This window comes from Polistes dominula, unplaced genomic scaffold (assembly GCF_049000335.1).
Source record: "Polistes dominula isolate Pdom_NZ unplaced genomic scaffold, Pdom_raw_medaka contig_17, whole genome shotgun sequence".
NCBI lineage: Eukaryota > Metazoa > Arthropoda > Insecta > Hymenoptera > Vespidae > Polistes > Polistes dominula.
The window spans coordinates 1,367,119-1,389,090 of NW_028301049.1; the positions used below are offsets into that span (position 1 = coordinate 1,367,119).

At 26.8% G+C, this 21,972-nt stretch overlaps 8 protein-coding genes across 13 annotated transcripts; 4 read left to right on the top strand and 4 right to left on the bottom strand.

Moving 5' to 3' along the window:
• Positions 1–271: 271 nt before the first annotated feature.
• eIF6 (eukaryotic translation initiation factor 6) lies at positions 272–2,093 on the top strand. Its single transcript, XM_015320106.2, has 6 exons — positions 272–546; positions 764–849; positions 921–1,096; positions 1,185–1,361; positions 1,483–1,664; positions 1,839–2,093. Exons 1-6 carry the CDS (start codon positions 440–442, stop codon positions 1,846–1,848), a joined length of 738 nt encoding a protein of 245 aa, XP_015175592.1. The 5' UTR covers positions 272–439; the 3' UTR covers positions 1,849–2,093.
• Positions 2,094–3,440: 1,347 nt separating this feature from the next.
• Positions 3,441–10,865, top strand: LOC107065964 (ATP-binding cassette sub-family C member 4). Its single transcript, XM_015320116.2, has 18 exons — positions 3,441–4,089; positions 4,671–4,781; positions 5,293–5,427; positions 5,509–5,713; positions 5,805–6,030; positions 6,125–6,281; positions 6,388–6,637; positions 6,807–6,998; positions 7,089–7,375; positions 7,478–7,661; positions 7,736–8,082; positions 8,297–8,495; positions 8,584–8,803; positions 8,890–9,120; positions 9,228–9,458; positions 9,547–9,848; positions 9,957–10,604; positions 10,695–10,865. Exons 1-18 carry the CDS (start codon positions 4,016–4,018, stop codon positions 10,773–10,775), a joined length of 4,080 nt encoding a protein of 1,359 aa, XP_015175602.1. The 5' UTR covers positions 3,441–4,015; the 3' UTR covers positions 10,776–10,865.
• Positions 10,318–11,897, bottom strand: Sld5 (DNA replication complex GINS protein SLD5). The gene is made up of 2 exons (XM_015320121.2): positions 10,981–11,897; positions 10,318–10,359 (listed from the first exon to the last, which is right to left on the bottom strand). The coding sequence occupies exon 1, from the start codon at positions 11,698–11,700 to the stop codon at positions 11,047–11,049; it is 654 nt and encodes a 217-aa protein (XP_015175607.1). The 5' UTR covers positions 11,701–11,897; the 3' UTR covers positions 10,318–10,359; positions 10,981–11,046.
• A 531-nt stretch (positions 11,898–12,428) lies between these two features.
• On the top strand, positions 12,429–14,894 carry Lop1 (long wavelength sensitive opsin 1). 2 transcript variants are annotated; one of them, XM_015320119.2, is made up of 6 exons: positions 12,429–12,766; positions 12,813–13,169; positions 13,245–13,492; positions 13,584–13,842; positions 13,921–14,087; positions 14,191–14,894. In XM_015320119.2, the coding sequence occupies exons 2-6, from the start codon at positions 12,846–12,848 to the stop codon at positions 14,330–14,332; spliced, it is 1,140 nt and encodes a 379-aa protein (XP_015175605.1). In that variant the 5' UTR covers positions 12,429–12,766; positions 12,813–12,845; the 3' UTR covers positions 14,333–14,894. The 2 variants fall into 2 exon arrangements, with proteins under 2 accessions (XP_015175605.1, XP_015175604.1); XM_015320118.2 differs by having other exon boundaries at positions 12,435–12,766; positions 12,840–13,169.
• A 112-nt stretch (positions 14,895–15,006) lies between these two features.
• Lop2 (long wavelength sensitive opsin 2) lies at positions 15,007–17,125 on the bottom strand. Its single transcript, XM_089175630.1, has 9 exons — positions 17,002–17,125; positions 16,715–16,908; positions 16,372–16,610; positions 16,177–16,283; positions 16,008–16,114; positions 15,783–15,930; positions 15,592–15,702; positions 15,366–15,529; positions 15,007–15,277 (listed from the first exon to the last, which is right to left on the bottom strand). The coding sequence occupies exons 2-9, from the start codon at positions 16,900–16,902 to the stop codon at positions 15,139–15,141; spliced, it is 1,203 nt and encodes a 400-aa protein (XP_089031756.1). The 5' UTR covers positions 16,903–16,908; positions 17,002–17,125; the 3' UTR covers positions 15,007–15,138.
• Positions 17,015–18,772, bottom strand: LOC149031548 (COMM domain-containing protein 2-like). Of its 2 annotated transcripts, XR_016177663.1 has the most exons (6): positions 18,486–18,772; positions 18,335–18,412; positions 18,149–18,231; positions 17,881–18,054; positions 17,493–17,813; positions 17,015–17,130 (listed from the first exon to the last, which is right to left on the bottom strand). XR_016177663.1 is itself a non-coding variant. In XM_089175631.1 (5 exons), exons 1-5 carry the CDS (start codon positions 18,550–18,552, stop codon positions 17,616–17,618), a joined length of 600 nt encoding a protein of 199 aa, XP_089031757.1. In that variant the 5' UTR covers positions 18,553–18,772; the 3' UTR covers positions 17,446–17,615. The 2 variants fall into 2 exon arrangements, 1 of the variants encoding a protein (XP_089031757.1); XM_089175631.1 differs by lacking the exon at positions 17,015–17,130 and having other exon boundaries at positions 17,446–17,813.
• A 37-nt stretch (positions 18,773–18,809) lies between these two features.
• On the top strand, positions 18,810–20,328 carry LOC107065968 (adipose-secreted signaling protein). Of its 3 annotated transcripts, none has more exons than XM_015320123.2 (4): positions 18,810–18,973; positions 19,463–19,580; positions 19,756–19,890; positions 19,981–20,328. In XM_015320123.2, exons 1-4 carry the CDS (start codon positions 18,961–18,963, stop codon positions 20,177–20,179), a joined length of 465 nt encoding a protein of 154 aa, XP_015175609.2. In that variant the 5' UTR covers positions 18,810–18,960; the 3' UTR covers positions 20,180–20,328. The 3 variants fall into 3 exon arrangements, with proteins under 3 accessions (XP_015175609.2, XP_015175610.2, XP_015175611.2); XM_015320124.2 differs by having other exon boundaries at positions 18,888–19,032; XM_015320125.2 differs by having other exon boundaries at positions 18,919–19,064.
• Positions 20,329–20,675: 347 nt separating this feature from the next.
• LOC107065969 (uncharacterized) lies at positions 20,676–21,871 on the bottom strand. Of its 2 annotated transcripts, none has more exons than XM_015320127.2 (3): positions 21,333–21,871; positions 21,023–21,185; positions 20,676–20,816 (listed from the first exon to the last, which is right to left on the bottom strand). In XM_015320127.2, exons 1-3 carry the CDS (start codon positions 21,515–21,517, stop codon positions 20,766–20,768), a joined length of 399 nt encoding a protein of 132 aa, XP_015175613.1. In that variant the 5' UTR covers positions 21,518–21,871; the 3' UTR covers positions 20,676–20,765. The 2 variants fall into 2 exon arrangements, with proteins under 2 accessions (XP_015175613.1, XP_015175614.1); XM_015320128.2 differs by having other exon boundaries at positions 21,023–21,198; positions 21,333–21,466.
• Positions 21,872–21,972: the final 101 nt, after the last annotated feature.

The following is a 21,972-nucleotide window of genomic DNA, read 5'->3' on the forward strand; positions in this document are numbered from 1 at the left end:
ACAATTTGAAGAAAAAAGTATTGCAACAAATAACGCAATAATACGAAATTGAAATACTTCGCGCTCTCTCGCTATTGGTCGATTTATCGAGAGAGGTTGTGACGAAAAAATATGAACGCTAGTCGTTAATTCGTCGAGACCGCGAACGAATCATAAGCAACCAATCAAATCGTAGTAACCATTTGAATCAAATGTAGTTGCAACGATAAGACTGAAGAGAGCGTTACTGCATCTATCGTTATTTTTCAAAGTTTATCCGTCTTATTTTGATCACAGTTATTAGTAACCTCGTGCTTGATTGTAAAAAAGACTTGATTGTATAGGTTAGAGTGTGTTGAATTGTTTGTAAATTATATATTTCACAAGTAAACTTAAATTTTCCATAAAAAAATAAATCTCTCTGTCATTACACCGATATAAATTTATCTTGAATCCAATCATGGCGGTTCGTGTACAATTCGAAAATAATAATGAAATTGGTGTATTTTCTAAATTGACGAATTCTTATTGTCTAGTTGCAATTGGTGGTTCTGAAAATTTTTATAGGTAATATAAATATAAAATATAATTTCTTAAATCATTATTTTGTTAATCTTTAAAGAATTAAATACTGAGAATAATTTAACGTAATCTCTTATCAACGATAAGACTTTAATCTATGAATTATCTATTGGACTTGACCTTTATACTAATCAAAACACACATTAGAAAGTTATTTAATTGTAATAAAGAGATCAACAAAATTATCTCTTATTATTTACAGTGTATTTGAAGCTGAACTTGCTGATACAATCCCTGTAGTACACGCGTCAATAGCAGGATGTCGTATTATTGGACGATTAACCGTTGGTACGTTATTTTTAAAAATAATATAAATATCAACAACAACAACAAAAGTAATATAAATAATTATTTTGTAGGAAACAAAAATGGATTATTAGTACCAAATACAACCACGGATACAGAATTGCAACACATAAGAAATTCTTTACCAGACAGTGTTAAAGTACAAAGGGTTGAAGAAAGACTTTCAGCTTTGGGAAATGTTGTTGCTTGTAATGATTATGTTGCCTTGGTTCACCCTGATCTTGATAGGGTATACATTTTTGTTTATAACAATATCATGTATTACAATTACAATACAATACATATAACATTCATTTTATATCTAATATATTTTATAGGAAACTGAAGAAATTTTAGCAGATACTTTGAATGTTGAAGTTTTTCGACAAACAGTAGCAAGTAATGTTCTTATTGGATCATACTCAGTTTTATCTAATCAAGGTGGTTTAGTACATCCAAAAACTTCAATTCAGGATCAGGATGAGTTATCATCCCTGTTACAAGTACCCCTCGTTGTAAGATCAAATTTTGTTTTTATATTGTACAAAGAAAGAAAGAAAGAAAGAAAGAAAGAAAGAATTGAAAAATATGAAGTTAAGTAAACAATACAAATTAATTATCAATATAATTATACAGGCAGGTACAGTCAATAGAGGCAGCGATGTTATTGCTGCAGGCATGGTTGTAAACGATTGGGTCTCTTTTTGTGGGATGGAAACAACTTCAACCGAACTTTCTGTCATAGAAAGTGTTTTTAAACTTTCCGAATGTGTTCCAGCTAATATTACATCGACTATGCGTGCATCTCTTATAGAAAGGTAAAGTTAATATTGTGTAATAATACTACCCTAGTAGCATAAAATATTGAATACATGTGTATTCAATATTTTTCAATATTTTGTGCTACTTTCTAGGGTACAATTCATATGTAATATTTTCTTACTTAATTTTTTGTTTTAATTATCTAACGTATGATTTTATAATTGTTGCAGTATGTCTTAAAAAAAATTCTACAACTTCGATACAAAACGCAAATGAAACAATTTAAAAAAAATCAATCCATGATAGACGAAATAAGTGTACATATTCATAGAACCAATGTTACGTGGATTACAAATGCACAATATGATTGATGCAATGCTTCTCATTTTTTTTTTTGAGTACTATCTTATAATTCCAACTAAAAAAAAAACCTTTCAATGTATTAACACGTTTCTATAGATTAAAATTTATACGATTTCCCACTATCCTCTCCTTTTTTTAGTTTAATCCGTTTTTGATTTATTTGTATTAAAAGAAGAAAAAGCAAACAAAACAAAAATATGAATGTAACATTCTTTTGTAATAATTGACGATTTAATCTAAACAAAACAACAACAACAAGAAGAAGAAGAAAAAAATAGATAATAATTCTGGAAAATTGTTATACAAACATCCTTGAATTTACGCGTATTTCCGTTTCACGTGGATATTTTTTTGTTTGTATGTTTTTTTTTTTCTCTCTTTACATGAACGGCAATCAATCAAACTAGAGTTTATATAATTAGAAATGAAATAAAAAAAAAATTAGTATGTTTTTAAGAAATAATATATATGTAATTACATTTTAAATATTATTTTTTTTGTTTTGTTATATATGTTTATATATTTTAAAAACTATGTCGACGAAAAATATAAAAAAAAATTGGAATAATTTAAACGTTAGAACGTTTATTAAAATATTGTAAAAAAAAAAATGAATGGTTTGTTGTGCAAATGTAATGTGAAACTAATGAGTTTCTAACATTACTGAATAAGCATAATAAAATATATATACCTTATGATTAAACGTACACACACCACCACACGTTTTTTTTTACTTATGACTTCTAAGATAATATATTTTCTAACTTTGTCTAAATTCAAATAATAAAAATTACTATTGCATAAAAAAAATTAAAAAATTCTTACGTAAATTCATGTGGGATATATATATATATATATATATATATATATATATATATATATATATATGTATATATTAAATAAAACAATAAACAAGATAATAAAGTTAATAATTATTGTATATTAATTATTTCGCGCGAAACTTAAATTTAAATCGGCTTATCAATGGCGTACTCATGTTCTAATTAGAAAAATACAAAATGATAAGATAATAGTAAATAATTATTATTAAATTAATTATCGTGCAAAATATAAATTTCAATATTTCTTATAATTTTGTATAATTTAAACTACAAAAAAAGAAAAACCAAAAAAAAAAAACAAAAAAGAAAATAAAGTTCTATAGAAATATTTCATAAAATTACCAACCGGAAATGAATAATAATCTAGTCAATTAGAAAAAAAGAATGTCCTATTCTTGGTTGACAATTGCATTTTAATTATCAAATAATTATAAAAATAAATATTAAAAAACAATAAAAAATAATTTTGAATAATTAAACAAAAATTAAATATATATATATAGATATTATATATAGATATAGATATAGATATAGATATATATATTACAACAAATGTTAATAATGATTTTCTTTTCATGATATTCAAAAATAGTATTACAATGTAATCTCTCTCTCTCTCTCTCTCTATAATTTATAGTATACTTAAACTTTGGACTCTATCATTTCCAGAAATGATGAAACAAGTGATAAAAAGAAATTATAAATCACTTAGAAGAGTAAAATCAAATCATACGTTAATAAGACTTTGATGGAACCACTACGTTGTATTAACTTTTGTTAGATACTGTACTACGCATTTACGCAATTAAATCGCGCGTGTGACGCGTGCGTTTTGTGCACGTGCTTTGTGATCTTGAAGATTAGTGTTAACTTTGATATGACTATCTTATTCGCTAGTCATATCTTTAGATATATTATTCCTTTTGTCTATTCATAACCTTCATTATGATCTATTAAAAATTTTCTTATATTGTATCATTCATCATTGAAAAGTGCGTGTAAATAATAAAACAAATTAATCGATCAGATTCATTTGAATCATGTACCAATTTAGCTGATACATTCCTAAATCTTTTTTCGTAATTGTTTTGCTGTTTTTTTTCTCTCTTTGTTTATGTGTGTGTGTAAGTGTGTGTGCTGTTAACGTTAAATAAATTATAATTTCAACAACAACAAAAAACAAACAAACAAAAGTTTCAAAAATGGATAGCAGTAAAAAGTACGATAATCCAAGTCCACGTACAAAAGCCAATATATTGAGCATACTTGTTTTTTGGTAAGTTATTTTTTGTTTTTGTTTTTAATTTCTTATTTATTTATCTCTTATCATATTCTATTATAACATATTTTATATATGTATCTGACAATGTTATTACGTAAAATATATGCAATTGCATATATAAATATGTTTATGTGTGTGATTGTATGTATATTGATTTTTAATAACATACACACATACAATGAATATAATATAAAAGTTTATTATTACACATTGTTATTAATTGTATTGTCGTAAAATGCTATTTAATAGTTTTATAAATGTATATATGTATATGTATATGTATGTCTCTTTGTACGACAATTACATAATATATGAAAATGTGTATTTGTAATCTGACATTTAATGATATGGTAATAAACACTGTAAAGTGTGTGTTCGTGTTTGTGTCATATCTATATTAATTTGAATAATTATTATACCATTGCTGTTACACTATTTTACAATATTATCAGTTAACTAATTTCATAATATATAATTCATTTATTTAGTTAATTATAATAATTATCGTTAAGTCAGATTTTCATTTAAATAAAGATATAAATTATTTATTATTATTATTATTATTATTATTGTAGGTGGTTAAAACCATTATTTTTACATGGAAAAGACCATGATTTAGAAGTGAAAGACCTTTATAATGCACGACCTACCGATATTAGTGAATCATTAGGAAACAAATTAGAAAAGTAAGTATACTGTTTAAAGTATAACTTTAAGATAAGATTAATATTAGATATATATTATATCTACAATAGAGAGATTAGATATATATTATATCTATGAATAAAGATATATATGTATATATATATATTATCTAATATTAATCTTATCTCATGTGTGTGTAAGTATTATAATACAAGCTTTCTATGATAACAATAAATATTACTTGCATATAATATAATATATTACATGTATGTGTTTATAATATTTATATAATATGTATGTTTATATATATATATATAAAAGTATGTATAATAATATTATTATATTAGTTATATATATTATAATATATATATATAATATAATATATTATATATTATTATAGTAACATATTATATATTACGTTTATATATATATAATAAGTTTATATAAAAACATATGTATAATATATATACAAAAAGAAACAATATGGTAATAACAAAATAAAATAAAATCAAAAAATAAATAATCTATTAAAATTACACGAATTTATTCTAGAAATTGGATGGAAGAATTAAAAGCTGCAAAAGAAGCTGGTAGAAAACCAAAATTATATACAGCCTTAAGAAAAACATTTTTTTCATCGTTTGCTTATTACGGTGGATGGACTTTGCTTATAAGTTTAGTTTCAAGGTAAATATAAATATAAATATATTATAAAAGTCTGATTATAAATAATCTGATATGATTATGAATTTGTTTTGTTTTGATTAGAGTTTTACAGCCATATACATTAGGATTATTGATATGGCATTTTGATCCGAGGTCAACGTCAACTGTAACAGAAGCATATTTGTATGCTACTGCTGTTGTAATTTTGATAACGTTAACAGCATTAATTCATCATCATACCCAATTAGGTTCAATGGAAATTGGTATGAGAATGAGAGTTGCATGTTCATCTCTTGTTTATAGAAAGGTAATATTGAATTATATATTTGTTTGAATAAATAACAATGAATGATACATTTTGTTTCTCATTTAATGTATTAAATAATTATTGTTTGTAGATATTACGATTATCTCAAGGTACTACTAGTATTACAACTTCTGGACAAATAATCAATTTGTTATCAAACGATGTATCAAGATTCGAACAATTGTTTATATATTTACATTACATTTGGATTATGCCATTACAAGGTGCCTTAATCGCTTTTTTAATTTGGGAAAGTGTTGGTATAGCTTCTTTAGCTGGTGTTTTTCTCATAACTGTTCAAACAATTCCTGTTCAAGGTAAATAAGTTTTTCCATTTATGTAACTGTCTGCCATTAATTACATAACAAATAAGAAATGTTAACATCATATATTAATTTATCATGACTTCAGGATATATGAGCAAATGGACAGCTAGTTTAAGATTAAAAATAGCAATAAGAACCGACGAAAGAGTTCGTTTGATGTCGGAAATAATAAGAGGAATTCAAATAATCAAAATGTATACGTGGGAAAAACCATTCGAAAAATTAGTTAGTTTATCAAGAAGGTAATAATAATATTCCACAAATTTGTATGACATATAAATATATATATATATATGATCACAATTTATACATTTTGTTTGATTATAACTTGATATATTTGTATTTCAGTTATGAAATTGATGTACTTACATTAACATCGTACTTAAGAGGATTTACTTTAGCTACGTTTGTATTTACCGAAAGAACAACGTTGTATTTTACAATCATGGCATATGTACTTCTTGGAAACAATATATCTGCTGATAAAGTATTCTCAATGGCTCAGTACTTTAATATTTTACAAGCTACCATGGCTATATTTTATCCTATAGCGGTATCTTCTGCAGCTGAGGCTTTAGTGTCAATAAAAAGATTACAGGTGAGAAAAGAAAAGAAAAGAAAAAAAAACAAAAAGCAACAATTTAAATTTGCTTTAAAATTGTTTAATTCAAATAATAAACATTATAGATAAGAGAGATCTCTTCTTGAGACTGAGAAAACATTTCTATCGCATCTTTTAATTTTATCTGTTTGTTTTATTATTATAGAATTTTCTGTTATTGGAAGAGAATGTGCCTTTAATTCACGCATTGCCAAAAGATGACAAAAATAATATTATATTAAAAGACATTACTGCTTCGTGGACTGATACTACTATTGTAAACACTCTTCATGGCATTAATACTTATATGGGATTTGGTAAACTTTATGCTTTAGTTGGACCAGTTGGAGCAGGAAAGGTAACACCTTAATATTTTTAAATATTATTTTATAATATAATGTTATCAATTATATAACATTTTCTTTTTTTTTTCATTGATTTTCTACAGAGTTCATTTCTTCAATTAATATTAGGAGAATTAAAAATATCGCATGGTCAAATATGCGTTAAAGGAAGTATATCATATGCGAGTCAAGAATCTTGGTTATTTTCTGGTACAGTAAGGAATAATATTTTATTTGGACAACCATATGATCAACAAAAATATCAAAAAGTTGTCAGAGCGTGTGCTTTGATAAAAGATTTTGAACAATTTCCGCACGGTGATAAGACATTAGTTGGAGATAGGGGTGCTGCACTTAGTGGAGGACAACGTGCTAGAATTAATTTAGCTAGGTATATAAATTATTATATAAATATATATGTAATAATATTATTATGAAATTATTATGTATTCAACTTTGTTCTTTTTTTTTTCTTTTAATTTCTTGTTTATAGAGCAGTATACAGAGATGCTGATATATATCTTTTGGATGATCCTTTATCTGCTGTAGACGTACACGTTGGTAAACATTTATTTGATGAATGTATCAATGGATATTTGAAAAATAAAACGAGAATTCTCGCAACTCATCAAATACAGTACTTAAAAGATTGTGATCACATAATTATACTTAATAATGTAAGTACCAATATTGTTATTTATTTGATACAAATTAAAAATTGCAAATATATTTGATTATTACTCCTTAATAGGGTTACGTGGAAATTGAAGGAACTTTTGCGGATATTCAAACGAAAAAAATTGATTTTTTGAAATTATTGGAAAATGATGAATCTAAGGAAAAATCATTAGTCAAAGAAAACAGTATAGAATCAACTTCAGATATGTTGGTATCCAGTAGTAATACTGTTGTAGAAAATGATGAAGATGTTGAACCACAAGAGACGGAAGAATTAATGGCTAAAGGAAGCATATCTAAAGCTGTTTATTGGAGATATTTTAGAGCTGGTGCATCTATTTTTATAATGATTACCTTTTTCTTATCAATGTTATTGGGACTTATAGGAAGCAGTGGTAGCGATTATTGGGTTGCCTATTGGTATGAATTCAAGTTTGTTATAATCCTAAAAAATACCCTACAAAGTAGCAGAAAATATTGTCAAATATTGAATACAACATTGAATCTCGTTTTAATATTAAATACACATGTATAATGTATAACAATACTCATGTATTTGATATTTTTCAATATTTTGTCCTACTAAAGTATTTATTTATAAACTTTCGCTAATTTTCTTTTGTTTGTAATATAGGACAAATCAAGAAGAAATGAGATTGAAGAAAGAACAAACTCGTGCGTTCTTTGTTGATAATTCTAATAAATCTGTATTAACAAATGGTGATTTCAATTCTACAGATTTCGCAATTAGAAATGATACGGTCAATAATAATATTACGAATATAATTTTTAATGATTTTATAGCAATGCAAAATATAACAGCTGAGAATACGGTTAGTGTAAAAATGATTGTCAATTTGTCTCGAAAATTGTTAAATATTTTGTGTTTTATATAGAAATCATTTTTATATTCATTTTTAGACAAACTTGGATGAAGAAATGTTTAACGAATCATACGGTCTCGATGTTACCACCGCTTTATCGGTTTATGGAGCTTTAATTACTTTAAGTATAGTAATGACCTCAACGAGAAATCTCTTATTTTACAAAGCATGCATGACAGCTAGCAAAAATCTACATAATATGATGTTCTCGTGTTTACTTAAAGCACCTATGCTATTTTTTAATACAAATCCATTTGGTAAGCATCGCCATATGATAAATTACTAAACAAAAATCAAACATTTGTATTTATAATAAATAATTAAAATATGTTTACATTTGCAGGTCGTATACTTAATCGTTTTTCAAAGGATATTGGTGCTGTTGATGAAGTATTACCAAGAACTATGATAGAATCAATACAAATTTTTACAGTAATGACAGGAATTTTAGTACAAGTTATAATCATTAATTGGTGGTCTATTATACCTATGCTCATAATGGGTTTTCTATGTTGGAAGATAAGAACTATTTATCTAGCAACTGCACAAAATTTGAAACGTCTTGAAGGCACTAGTAAGACATCTAAATCTTAAATTTACATTTAGAAAAATAATCTAACATTTGTTTTATTTATTAAATATCTATTATCATTTTTTTTTCTTTTTTTTTTCTTTTTTCAGCTAAAAGTCCAGTCTTTTCTCACGTCAATTCATCTTTAGTTGGATTAAGTACAATTCGTTCAACCAAGGCACAAGAAATGTTATCTAAAGAATTTGATTCTCATCAAGATTTACACACTGGTGCATATTCATTGTCAATTACAACTGCCACAACATTTGGTCTAGCACTTGACGCAGTATCCGTTTTGTTTGTAGCTTTTGTTACGTATAGTTTCATTATTTTGAACGATGGTAAATATCTATTTATAATTGGCACATGTTTACATTAATATTGAATATTATTGAAATAAATTCTATCTTTTAATATCAAACATTTCAGGTAATACTTTTGCCGGCAATGTAGGCCTAGCTATATCACAGGTTCTTATTTTATGTGGAATGTTACAACATGGTATGCGTCAAACTGCGGAAGCTATAGCACAAATGACTAGCGTTGAAAGAGTATTACAATTTACACAACTCGAAGAAGAAGGTCCATTTACGAGTGATCCAAATAACAAACCATCACACGAATGGCCTACTAAAGGCGAGATTATATTTGATCATGTATATTTGCAATATTCTAATAACGATCCGCCAGTTTTGAAAGATTTAAATTTCATTATACAACCTGCAATGAAGGTATGTACATATATTGATAAATAATGTATCTATCAATAAGATATATACATATATATATATAAAACCCTTGACTTTTCTTAAACCTAATTTTGTTTCTTTTTTCTTTAGATTGGAATAGTTGGGCGTACTGGTGCTGGTAAATCTTCGTTAATTTCAGCCTTGTTTCGTTTGTCTGAATTCAATGGTGCTATTTACATAGATGGAATTAAAATCAATAAGATTGGTTTACACGAACTTCGAAATAAGATTTCTATTATTCCTCAAGATCCAGTGCTATTTTCTGCAACATTGCGAGACAACTTAGACCCATTTAATAAACACGACGATGTTGCTTTATGGACTACACTTGAAGAAGTAGAATTAAAAAGTGCATTTATTTCTTTGGATCATCAAATTAGTGAAAGTGGTAGCAATCTTAGCGCAGGACAAAGACAATTGCTTTGTCTAGCGCGTGCTATTATAGAAAATAATAAAATTCTAATTCTCGATGAAGCTACGGCTAATGTCGATCCTGCAACAGACACATTAATACAAAGTACAATTAGAAGAAAGTTTCAAAATTGCACGGTATTGACAATAGCTCATAGATTAAATACTATAATGGATAGCGATAGAATATTATTGCTGGATCATGGTGAAGTAATCGAATTTGATCATCCTTATACATTATTAAAGAACGAACAAAGTTATTTTTATAAAATGGCTAAAGAAACTGGAGATCATATAATGGAACAATTCCTAATCATAAGCAAACAGGTAAAATTATACTACAGTGTCATTTTCTTTGAATAATTCTTACTTTTTCTTGTTAAAATAATTTCTATTTTATACGTATATCATTTTCAGGCCTATGATAATAGTAAGTTCGATATATCTACAGAAACGAAAGTACAAGAAAATGGAAATCCTAATGGTCTAAAACACTAATTACTTTGTAATTACTTGTTAATAATAATATATGCATGTTTGTGTATTCTTTTATAATTAAAAATAAATCAAAATGTGCACATATATAAACTTTTGTACAATTATTTGTAGATATTTGAATTACTCTCTATTTCAAATCATAAAAGATAGAAATATATCCACAAAAAAAGATGAATAAATGGAATGATAATATTTAAAATCTTACGTTATAAATAAGATGATCATATTACTCTTGAACGTCCAATATATAAATAATTTACGAGTAATTTATTCATATTAATTGTACTGCACCACTTTTAACTAAATCAGCGATAAGATTATATTGTATAATGTGTTGAGAACCAGCTTCCAAATCTATTTCTTCATCTGTTACACCGGGTAAAATAATACCAGTTATTCTTTCATTGGCTCTTAAAAATACATGAGTTTGCATATTTGGTTTGGTGCTAACTTTTTCTATTTCAAATGCTTGAAAACTAGCAGGCATGTGTTGCAAAGCAACCGTTTTGAAAAGATTTTCAACGCTACCCAAATATTCTTTAGCAAAGCGTACTTCATTTGGGGTTAAGTAAGCTTCTTCTGGTTGTCTGGCAGCTTCCTCTGACAATATATGAATAGTATATCTTTCTATTTTGTCCAAACGCATTCTTAAATAACTAGAAATAAGGAAACGTATCCTCTCGAGTTCCATTTTATGAATCCACAAACGAAGATCATCCCTTTCTAACCTCTTCACGTTTTCTTCCATATGACTTATCTGTTGCAACATGCAATCCACAAGATCAAATTTATGCGGAAGAATTTCTGGAGAAAATTTTTCATTAAGCCATGCATTTTCAATAGCTTCCAGTGCATTTTCTGCCGTTAAAACCTCTTCTATTTCGTTTCCTAACCCGGCACCATTTTCTTCCTCAATATCTTCCATTATATTTTAACACTATATTATTTCTTCAATCGATGATTTCACAAATGTAAATTTTATTAAATATTATCACTAATAATTTGATATAACACTTAATTAAACTTTAACAAACAGATTTACCCGTGACAATCAAATAACGTTTGGTATTTAATTTATTTTTCCTGTTTCGAAACTCGAAACACGATTAAGGATCGATTTATCGATTTTTTCGATTTTTTCGATTTTTTCGATTTTTCCGATTGCGCGCGCTAAAATATTTAAATTTGAAACGAACATAGATTATAATAATATGTATTTTGTTAAATTAATTAATAATTAATATTATATTTATAAATGAAAATCAAATCTTTACATATTTAAAATAAAAAATAGATAGAACATTACTATAATCTCCTTATATGATGAAACCATATTAAAACGCAAACGTCAATAAAACATTTCATATACTTTAAAAAATAAACAAGACAACAAATATTTAATAATTTAATTATAACGTTTTCATTTTTATTTTTATTATTATACAAAATAAAAGAAAGAAAAAAGAATAAAAAAAAAACATTATTACGCGTTATTTATAATAGATCGTTAAAAAAAAAAAAAAAAAGAATAAAGTTGCGTGATTATGTCTCATATAAGAGTTTATCCTTCTTACAATTCTCAAGGTACTCACGAAGAAATCGAAGAAGTATATACTTCAGTCTTTTGTGTTTTATTCTTGTTGTACCCTTGTAAGGTTTCTGTGTGCGACATTGAAGGTGCCCCAAGGTATTCTTTAATTCCTTCTAACTTAATAAGTACTGTCTTAAGACTGTTTGGAGATTTAGATGAAGTAATCATATAGAGAAGAAGGAGTAAGGGTACATATGGAGTCAAGTTGGAGTAACGGTGCATATTTAAACTGGACTCGTGCAGAGACAAGACGAGCCGCATCCATCAGTGGACCAAACAACATTCGGTGCCTTCTAAGTCCTCACAGCCCGCGGTGACCACCCTCCACTTTTAAATATTCAGGGAGTACCTGGATTAGTTCGTTGTTTTTACGATTTTCTCCAAGTAGCCTGTGGTAAAGGTAAGAAATAATAATATACAAATAACATCAAATACACTATAATTAGATTTTTTTTTTAACTGTATATTTATAGTCCAACATGACCGTTATGTCGGGACCAAGTTATGCAGCATGGGCGAGTCATGGGTCGAAATTCGGCAACCTGACCTTAGTAGATAGTATTCCACCAGAAATGACACATTTAATTGATCCACATTGGTATCAATTTCCACCTATAAATCCTATGTGGTATCCCATGGTTGGTTTCGTTATTGGTTTACTAGGTTTTATCTCTGTCATTGGTAATGGCATGGTGGTTTACATCTTCTGTTCAACAAAATCATTACGTACTCCAAGCAACATGTTTGTTATTAATCTCGCCTTTTCTGATTTCCTCATGATGTTCACCATGTCTCCACCTGTGGTAAATATTATTTTACAATCATTTAACAAAACATTTTTTTAAAAGAAATTATTGAAAAATCTATTTTTTAAATAGGTAATTAACAGCTACTATGAGACGTGGGTATTTGGGCCTCTTATGTGCCAAATCTACGCACTTTTGGGTTCTCTGTTTGGATGTGGCTCCATATGGACAATGACTTTAATTGCATTCGATAGATATAACGTAATCGTCAAAGGTTTGTCAGGCAAGCCACTCACCATCAATGGAGCCCTCCTTCGAATCTTGGCTATTTGGGCATTCTCCATCTTTTGGACTGTTGCACCTCTTTTAGGATGGGGCCGGTAATATCTTGTCATAGTATAATAAATGTTCTGTTCTTTTTTTCCCCTCATTAATTTTAAAACTACATTGATTAATACGTGTCATTGACAGATATGTACCTGAAGGAAATTTGACAGCATGCGGCACTGATTATCTCAGCAAGGGAATAGAATATACATCTTACATCTTCATATACAGCATATTTGTCTACTATCTGCCACTATTTATGATCATCTACAGCTACTACTTCATCATTCAAGCTGTCGCGGCACACGAAAAAAATATGCGAGAACAAGCTAAGAAAATGAACGTAGCATCTCTAAGATCCTCTGAAAATGCTAATACTAGTGCCGAATGTAAATTGGCAAAGGTGTGTACATACATATATATTATATAATATACAAATTTCAAATAAATTTGCATATTACAATAATTTTGATAACTTTAGGTTGCGCTTATGACGATCTCCTTATGGTTCATGGCATGGACTCCTTATCTTGTCATCAATTATACAGGAATCCTTGACACTCAGAAGATCACACCTATCTTCACTATTTGGGGATCCATTTTCGCTAAAGCAAATGCTGTATACAATCCTATTGTTTATGGTATCAGGTAAATCATTTGTTCATCTAAAGAAGATACCAAGAAAATAACATATCGATGAAACTTTTATATTAACTGATCTATATCTGCTTTTTTTTTTTGATAATTTCAGCCATCCTAAATACCGAGCCGCTCTCTTCCAAAGGTTCCCATCTTTGGCTTGTGCAAATGAATCGGCACCTGCTGCTACGGATGCAACATCTACCGTATCTGGTGTGACTACTGTCAATGATGCAGAAAAAGCCTCTGCATAAAGAACAAAAAATAGTCAACAAAAGCTGCCATTTTCTAAATTTCTAAATTAACATTAGAGAAATTAATATCAGAAGAAAAAATATTGAATTATTTAACATCTCAGGCAGCAATATTCGTGTGTTCTAAACAAAGACTTTAAAGTGATATATATATATACATATATAATGTTAAAAAGAAGAATAACATCAAGAATATATGAACACACATAAACTAAAAGATTCAATTTAACATCTAGAAGGAGATAATTAAAAAAAAAAAAAACCTCTACCAATAACATACATGATATCACTGTTTACGCAATATAAAATGAACAAACTTTAGATACATCTATGATTAATTTTATGATTCACATTTCACCACAATGTGAAACGTTTATAATTGATTGATAGATTGCATTGTAATTTTTGTCCATTTTATAATATAGTGGTAAACATGGTCACTTTGGTATAAGCAGGTATTGGCTCTATGGTTACAAGATTAGTCAGCGTGCCAAGACTTAGCGATAGCGTCATATCTGTACTTAATTTTGTAAAACTAATATAATAAATCATGCAAGCAATATCATTTGTTTATTATTAATATACTAAAAATCATATAATTAAAATATACACCCTTTAATAATCTACTATACAAGTATATATATTTTGTTATCAAATTATTTCAATAATAATAATTATGCTCTAAATTATTTATTTCCATTTTACACAACCACATCAAATTAGATAATAACATATGAAATTTCGAAAAATTTAATTTCATACTTTTTAAGAAGAAAACTAAATAATATTAATAATAAAGAAAAAAATTATGCTTTTCCACTCGCCGTTGTGGTAGAAGATGTTTCAGCATTTGTTGCAGTTGCTGCAGCTGCTGCTGGCTCTTCTGTTGATCCACACACAAGACACGGTAATTTTTCTTTTAACGCTGCTCTATATTTTGGATGACTATACAAAATATACAAATGATCAAATTAATGAAATATATGAAATATAAATTTGAATAAATTTTATTTTTGTTTTTTTTTTTTAATACCTTATTCCATAAACAATAGGATTATATATTGCATTGGTTTTAGCAAAGAGAGATCCCCAAATAGTAAAAAGTGGGCTGATTTTTGAACCAAAAATACCCATATAATTTATTACCAAATATGGTGTCCAAGCCATAAACCATAATGATATTGTTGTTAACGCTACCTACAAATAATAAAACTAATGAAAATCAAAAGATCAAATTAAATTTGTAAATACAGTAATACCTTTGCCAATTTTGCTTCAGCACTAGCAGATTGATTATCACCAGATCTTAATGAGGCAACATTCATTTTCTTAGCTTGTTCTTTCATAGCTTTTTCATGAGCTGCTACAGTCTATCAAATTAAATAAAAATTCTTATCAAACGAATAAATATATAAATATTATAAAAAATAAACATAATTGGTATACTTACTGAAACAATAAAATAATAACTATAGATAATGGTAAATAATGGTATATAATAAACAAATACTGAATACACCAATATATAAGATTTAGATCCCCAATCTTTAGAAAGATAATCTGTACCACATGACGTCATATTACCTTCCGGTACATACCTAATTTATATATATATATAAAAACGTATAAATTTTATATCAAATAATTCATAATAAAATTACAATGAAAATTTTACCTATTCCATCCTACCATTGGTAAAATTGTCCATACTAATCCAAATAGCCATATAATGATAATTTGTAATATGGCTCTTTTAATAGTTAAAGGTGTACCAGACATACCCTGCAAATATTCTAATTTAATTATCCTAAATAATGACCTTGTTAATAGAATTGTTCTAATACCTTTACTATAACGTTGTATCGATCTAAAGCAATAGCAGTCATTGTCCATATCGATGCACATCCACATAAAGAACCAACCATAGCGTAGATATCACACATTAATGTTCCTTAAAGTATACAAAAAAAAATAGCTTATACTTTATTGCAATTATTTATATAATTAAATGACTAAATAAAAAATAATAAATCTATTACCTAAGACCCAAGTTTCAAAATAGCAATTGATTACCATAGGTGGTGACATTATAATCATCATTATGAAGTCTGAAAAAGCCAAGTTTACTACGAGTAAATTACTAGGTGTTCTTAATGATCGTGTCATCAGGAATACATATACAACAACACCATTCCCACACCATCCCAAAAGTCCAACTACGATCATAACTAAGCCTAATATTTTATGCCACAATGGATCCAATGGTGGGAATTGATACCTATGTATAAAAATAACAAGAAAATGATCAAATAGCTATTTTATTTTTTAATATATCAATTAATCGAATTTATTTATATAAAAAGAATATAATGTACTAGTTACCAATGAGGATCAATTAAATGCAACATTTCTGGAGGTACTTTATCGGCAACCGTTTGATTAGTAAATCGCATCTTTTGATGTGCAAATTGAGGACCAATTGTACCTAATATCTGAGCTAATATTTTATTTCCTATCGTTTTATTTAATCCAGGTACAATATCACTGACATTTACTAAATTTCTTTCCATATTTTCCTATGAATATATAAACAATATACGTATATTAATAATATACTACAAATAGAAATAATTGAAGAAATTATAAATTGAATATATATATATACTTACAAATATAAATTGAAATATATTTTATTTATTGTTATTGATAACTAGATAATAATTAACACTAAATTTTGTAATAATGAATATTTTAGCTTGAGCACAAACAATGAATTGGACACTGTCTCTTTTATATATCTACAAATATGGACACATACACATACATTCGAAATGAAATCAAATTCTAATCCAATAAAATATTCAAATGAAAACTTCTACTCTCATATTAAATACATTAAGATATATACCAATGAATGTAACTATCAAGTAGTAGTAACTACGTCCTTGAAGTTCTGTCATTTAAGATTTGAAGGAAGCCTTACAATAAGATATATTTTATATAGATATAAAATAGAAAATAAATAAAAAGAAAAAAAAAAGAAATTGACAAGATAATTATATTCAATACAAGTGTATAGAAAATGTGATAAAAATATAAGTAATATCTGTATCTCGATAGTATTAAGATTTTTTTATTTGAAATGTCATTGTAACATTACCTGTTTAATACATTTTCGTATTTTTATTTTTTAACGTTAAAAGTTTCAGCCTATTTGTGCCAAAATTAGAGAAAATAATAGGTAATTCTTTTTTTTTATAGATTTATAATAATAAATTTAAATTTATTTTGTTGCTCTAGAAACTTGACGAGTGTGTTGACTGTAACCTTCCTTCAAAGCTTCGTTTAATTCTTGAGCCATGTGTATTAAATTGACAGGATCTGTTTGAAGTAAGACATGTTCCAGGTTTTCATTATTTTTCAACGTCAAATCTAATGTAATTAATGGTGAAACTTGTTTTAACAATGTCCTTGAAGCAGTCTATAAATAATAATCATTGTTATTATCATTCTTTAATGATATATGAAGATATTAAAGAAACTATTACCTGTACTTCAAAACGCCATTCAAGATCATGATATTCTGGTAATTTAAAACCAGTAATTGATAAAATATTGGATATTTCTTTTTTCTTTGTAGTATAAAGTTTACTTAAAATAGTTTCATTTTCTTCAGAAAAACCTAATGCTATAATAGAATCTCGAAAATCTTCGTTACTTAGCTATAATATATATATATATAATATATAATTATTATTTATTATAATGATATATATATATATATAAAATAATGTTATTATAATTCAAATATCATACCTTATGATTGCAACTCTCTAATAATAAATTAACGAGACCTTCTACTGAATTTTTAATAATATCCACTTCTACTTCAAGTTTTTCTATAATAAACATCACATGTTATTGACAGATATATATATACAATAAAAGAATATTATTTTATTTAATAACACTTGGATATATAAGACATTTGTATATACTCACGAGCTGCCCCATGATACAATTTCATATTAGGACCTTTTTGTAAATAATCTAATGCAAGTTTGCAAAAATCCTGCAACACTATTATAACATTGTTATAATACATCATAGTTTAATAGAATTAAAACCATATGTATAATATCATTTATAATACCTTGAGGTGTTTGTTCAATAAGAAATAATACATGTTTTTTATGATCTGGTCGCAATGTCAGTAACATTTTCTTTTATTAAAGAAATATATATAATGTAAATACATCAAAACGATCATTCATTAGAAACGTTTATAAAATATTTCTTTTTAAAATATCTTATATTACATAAATATACTAGTTGTATTAAAATATCACATAGAAATAATTATTCATAATATTAATTAATGATCAATTAAAATTACAAAATTTAATAACAAGATGTAGATCAAAATTCTAACCTAAACCATTCCTTATATCTGTCATCAATGATATCGAATTCACTGCGCACATTCCACGCGCATCTTTCATTTATAAATTCAATATGGCGGATAATTCGCACCTTGCCGACAAGGTACGAATAGATACGAAGCCAGTACATACTTGTTTCTTGTACATATATTATGACATTAAGGACGACAAGCTACATAATAAAACATGGGAGATAAAGGTATCAGCTTTTCTAAAAAAAAAAAAAAGAAGAAAAGGAGCAGAATAATATAGCTTAAGGTAGCTTGGGCACGCTGCTAATTCTTATCAACGTAATAAAGATTATCAATTTTTTGTTAGGATAAGATTTAAGTTGTATTATTTATGCACGCTTAATTGACACTTTATGCTTATTATTATATTAATAAAATTAATTAAAATTATATTTTTTTACAAAATGAATAATATATATTATGTTAATAGTAGATAATCTATAGATGATCTTATTATATTACATGAGACTGCATCATTGTAATCATTATATCTATACATTACTATCATTATTGCCTTATCCTTTTATTATCTTTGCATGCACACATATGTTAATATAAAAGCTTGCAATTAGACTATTCACAAATGTGTCTCGTATTGCTTTAATGTATTTTCTACTTTGTAATGCAAAGTAGAAAATTGTCTATTGTTATAATTTTAAGTTTGATATTTTTTTCAGAACATCATGTACACTTCAGCGGTGCAAGTGGTCTTGGGAAGGACAATAACATTATGATACAACCGCAACGACATGGGCATATAGATGTTCATCTTGGATTCTTACAGCTTCATCACAGGTTTACAAAACGATGCGATAAACTAAACGTAAATGTTGCAATCGTCACATAGATAATCGTACTGTTGTGTGATTTGTTTTTGTTTGCATTCATGAAAATCAGATTATATGCACTTTACATTTAAGAATATATAGTTATCATAACAAAATTGTATACTTATATGCTCTTTTTCAAGGTATCACGTGGAGTTTTCTATACCATGGAATATTTGTGTTCACGGTGAAGTTCTTGCACCAGCTATAGTTGCCAGTAACCAGCACAATCCAGACTGTCATATCATTGAACTAATGCAAGAGAAAGATGGCCTAAAGTAAATAAATATTTTTTTTTAAATTTAATACAATATTCGTTTAATTAACAATTTTATATTTATGTTTAATTCTATTTATTTCGATTGAAGGTTAAAAATTGAATTGCTGGCTTACAAGGAACGAATCTTGAAGGAAGAAGTTGAAGTCATGTGTTGTAATTTTGGCACACCATTGAAAATACTTTTGAATGCAAGAGTATTAGGTAAAGACAAAGGAACTCCATTATTAAGGAATGGTATACGCAGTGTTGCTGTAGAAGGTGTTGAAAAAGACGATACATCTGACTGAATCTACTAACAATCACAATGCTTCTAAATAAAACGCGCTTTTGTACGCTTTAACTAAATTGATTTTATAATTGTTTAGATTGAACAAATCTAAGATACAAAAGAAACATATATATATTATCAATTTTGAATAATATACAAGATAAACTATTTGCGCTTATATCATTTTCTGATTTAAACCATTTTTATCAATTATAACTTACAACATAATACTGATCATTTCTTTCTTTAACATATAACTAATAACTTGAATGAACATAGTATTTCTAATAAAATGGCAACGAAAATAGAATAGTTTCAATAACTTTATCATTAATAATCTTATTATTATATATGAATATTATTGGTATTATGATTACATTACAATAATTTTATTTTAATAAGAAATTTTTATTTGGCATCTTATTTATTAACAAAATCATATGATTTTACAAGCTTTATATTTTAACTATAACTGTGTAGCAATATATTTCTATCGCTATATAATAAAAAACGAATTTTTACCTTGTGTATAAAGTATCGTATTTTATTAAATACTTCATAATTACAAGTTTGTGTCAAAAAATGAACACTACCCATTTATAAAACTAGATATTAACGTGAATTTGTCTGCAAATAGGGCAAGTATTACGTGATCCCTATAACACAAATACATAAATAGATATTGCATTATAGATCAAATATAGGATATAGTTTACGTATTTAATTAATACAAAAAAAGAAGAGAGGGGTATTCAAACCATAAATATAAATATTTACAAGAAAATATAATAGAGTCAATTATTTAAAAAACAAAAATAATATAGTATAGTTTAGCATTTTTAAAGTTAAAATCAAAATTTACCATTGGACCTTCCGATCTCCATGTATTAATACATTTTTCATGAAACGAATGATTACATGGAAGCACTTTACGTTGACTTGAAATTTCTTGTAAACAGATAGTGCAGACGGTATTTTCATTCTGCAATCTCTTAGATCGTTTTCTGTGTCGATTTTGTTGCTCGCTAGAAAAAGATACTACCTTTTGATTCATAAAAATGAAACGTTCAAGCTGTTTATCCTTTCATTGCAGCAATATATATCTATCTATCTATTTTAATTTAAAACAATATATAACAATTAATAAATATAATTATAGAAAATGAGAATACTTGTTTGATGATTGTTCCAAGGAGGTGAAATAATTGGGAAACCTTTCAAAAGTTGAACCATTAGCACCTCTAGTATTTCCATATCCATAAGGTTCTTCTTGTGCTCCATTATTAGCAAAAATATAATATAATAAACTTGCTAAACCAACTGTAAGCGCTACTATAGCAACACCTTGAATTGCCATTTATAATGAGATAGATTAAACGTTAAATAATTGTAATTAAATAATTTAATGAACAAGATTCTAATTAATGTCATTTGATTAATATATAGAATATATTTAATTAATATTTTTGTCTTATTTAATACTATGTGTCAAAATATGACATTTACGATAATAATATCAATACTTGTTTATATCAACTTTCACGATATATACTTTTAACATGTAAATTAAATATATTTATGTGCAAACAACATTCAGATCACTATTTAACAGTTAAACGTCTATTTCTTTCTCACTCTTTCCCCTATATTTAAGAAAACAATAACGAGGTAAAAAACTGCCAGCCATTGCAGTTCACTGGGAAGAACGTAGCAGGTTAGCCAATGGCAGATAAAAATAAATAAATATATATATGTCACTATGTACATCTATAGTGAGTAAAGAAATAAATAGAAATTTGTAATAACGTGATA